Source organism: Penaeus monodon, chromosome 29 (assembly GCF_015228065.2).
Source record: "Penaeus monodon isolate SGIC_2016 chromosome 29, NSTDA_Pmon_1, whole genome shotgun sequence".
Taxonomy (NCBI): Eukaryota; Metazoa; Arthropoda; class Malacostraca; order Decapoda; family Penaeidae; genus Penaeus; species Penaeus monodon.
The window spans coordinates 37454045-37456881 of NC_051414.1; the positions used below are offsets into that span (position 1 = coordinate 37454045).

The 2837-nt window shown below is 59.6% G+C and overlaps 1 protein-coding gene across 1 annotated transcript; it reads left to right on the forward strand.

The window, feature by feature from the left end:
• On the forward strand, positions 1-2831 carry LOC119592227 (serine/arginine repetitive matrix protein 2-like; the record flags this gene model as incomplete). Its single annotated transcript, XM_037941061.1, is given in 1 exon segment — positions 1-2831. A coding segment is annotated over 1 exon segment (2733 nt). The 3' UTR covers positions 2826-2831.
• Positions 2832-2837: the final 6 nt, after the last annotated feature.

Below are 2837 nucleotides of genomic sequence, written 5' to 3' on the forward strand. Positions count from 1 at the left end.
ACTCTCGACGCGATCTCTTGCCCGCCTGGACGAGTGAGGCTCACAAGAGGCTCTATGCGCGTGGAGGCCATGAGGCTGACGTCCCGCTGCTGATGGAGGCTCTCCCTGCAGACTCCTGCACGACCACGCACGATCCGCTTCGCTCATGGCCCGATGGTCGTGGCACAACCGCGCACGACTCCCATTCCTCGTGGCTTAGTGGTCCTTGCACGACCGTAAATTCTCCAGATGATAACAACAATCACTTGAGAAACGTGGTCGTCAAAGGGGATTTCAGCGCAGAGAAAAAGTCGCTGAGATGTCCTCTGCTGAGCGATTATTCCACATTAATCACGGACTCGACCTGGATATTCGAGGGCCACGAAGCCTCGCAGCAGAAACCTTTAATAATGTCACTGTTAACGACTACGGTTTCGAAATTGAAAACCTTCTACAGAAGATGCAAGCACCCGAGACGCCGAGCCTCGTGCCACGAGTGCAAGAATTCCAAGGAGGAAATCAGGACGTCGCCGCCGTGCCAGTGGGGAGGGGGGGCGAGGGGGCGCCAGCACGGGGACAAGCAGGCGGAGGGGAAGCAGGGTCACCGGTGGTGGCACTCCAGCAGAACCAACAAGGGCGGCAGCCGCGAGCGGGGGAAAGGGAGGTCTGCAAGTCATGACGGTGGCGGCACGGTGCACACACACAGTTCGGGAGCTCAAGCTTCCAGCTCGAATTTCCTGCGGAAAAGTTTGGACACCGAATACCGGGGGAAGCAGAGGAAGCTCAGAGGGTCGCACAGATCGCGCCCCGTGAGCAGCGACGACGAGGGGAGCGATGAGGTCTTCGAGAGCCCTCCCAAGTACAGGGACAAACCTCCTCGCAGCAAAGTCTCCAGCAAGAGCGAAGACACTGCACAAAACTCCTCGAAAGTGTCGCTGAAGAAGTCCCTGCAGAGAAACAGGTCCCTCTCCCGGAGCCGGCTCGAGGGGGCGTCCAGGCGAATGGAGAGGGACGACAGCAAGTCCCGGCGACGCCTCTCCCACCGCAAAATCAACAAATCCTCCAGCAGCAGTTCTTCCAGTTCCTCCAGATCGAGTTCTCCCACGAAGTCCCGGCCCGGCAGCAGATCGAAATCCCAGCAGAGCAAAAGGAAAACGAAGCTGACGAACGGCTCGCTCGACCGTGAAGATTTCACCGTGCACCAAACGAGTCCAGAGCAATATCAAACAGATCTCGTGCAGCACCAAACCGATTTTGTACAGAACAACGCAGACCCCGTACCACATAGGACTAACTTTAAGGTTAAAGATAACACGACTGACTTTTTGTCCAGACTGGATAGCGTGTTGTCCGATCTCGTCGAACACGAAAAGAAAAGGATAAGCAAATTTGGCCAAAAGAACGCGCGGGGCAGTGTGTCCAAAGGCGTCAAAAATGGCTCCTCAGAACGGCACCAGAAGGCAGCTGAACACAAAAAGAACAAAGGGAAGAAATCAGACGGCGTAGATAAAAGTGCGTCCCCGTCTCTACAGCAGTTACGAACCACTCTGAAAGCGGTAAGAGTAAAGAAGCGAGTGCCTGTACCAAGCGACGTCCTGGAGAAACACTCGGACTACTTCACCGAGAGCCTTCCGCATCAGCCCCGCATCCTCAAGTCTCGCCAGAAATCCCAGCTCCTAAGCCAGCGCTGCTACCAGCCGGCACGACGGAAGCCGAAGCCAGCGCCGCAGGATTCATCGTCGGACCTGTACACTTCGCCGGCAGAGGACGAGCACGAGGAAGTGAAGCAAGTGTGTGAGAAGCAAAACGACGTGTCTTCGGAGGAGGAACCCGAGGAATACCGAGAGACTTCGGAGCCCAGCGACAGCACGTACGAGCGGGAGGACGAGGACGGCCGCGATGTGTTCTACAGAGCGGAGAAGCCGGGCAAAGGGGGCCTCGACGGCTACGACGAGAGGGACCAGTCGACGAGTGACGAGCACAATTACCGGAGGGATCAATCAGCGAAGGGCGGGTCGAGCGTGGCTGCGCGCGGCGTCATCAAGGACCTGACCAGCTCGTCCCGCGGCGAGGCTGGCGACTCGGGGGACTTCAGTGTGGACAGCGCGTACACAGGCAGCCGCGGCGCGACTCCCGAGAGCGTCCTGAACCCTGGCGTGAAGCCAAGGCGGCCGGGGACGGGGCTGGCCAACAGGCGCCCTGCCAGTTCGGCCTCGCGGCACCGTCTCCCGGTCAAAGCCAGGCTCGAGGACCAGCATTTAGTCGAGGTGAAGAGAGTGATCATGCGTGACATCCGAGAATCCGGGCTGTACAGCGATGACAGCATCAACGCCCTCCTGGAGCGACACCGCAGCCGTTGGCCGCAGCTGAGCCGGCGGGAAATGGAGCACATCGTCAGGAGCATCCAGGACGACCTCGGAGTCAAGCCACACGCCACGCACTACGTCTGCCAGATCCTCGCGGCGGCGGAGAGCGGGGCCAGCGGAACCCCAGGCCTCACGAAGAAGATCGTGGAAGGCCCCCTGTGCGTCAGCCCACTCGGAGAGAAGACGACGAAGGCGCAGACGAAGACCTACGAGGCGGCGGTGCATCCGGGACAAAAAATCCCCTCCGCGACGCAGAACCTCGGCGCTCGGGAGCCCAACGACGAGGAGGAGAGCAGACGACCGAAGAAGGATTTCAAGGAGATCGAGGACGAGCTCTGGGCGCGGTCCGTAATGAGTGGCGTCGACCCGGGGCTAGTCGACCAGGCGCGGAAGGAGGCCAGGGCGCCCCACGTCGAGGACGACAGCGATCTGCCGGCGTATGTCATGGATCTCTGCCAACAGTTTGATGTCAAGATATGAAGGGTCCACGGG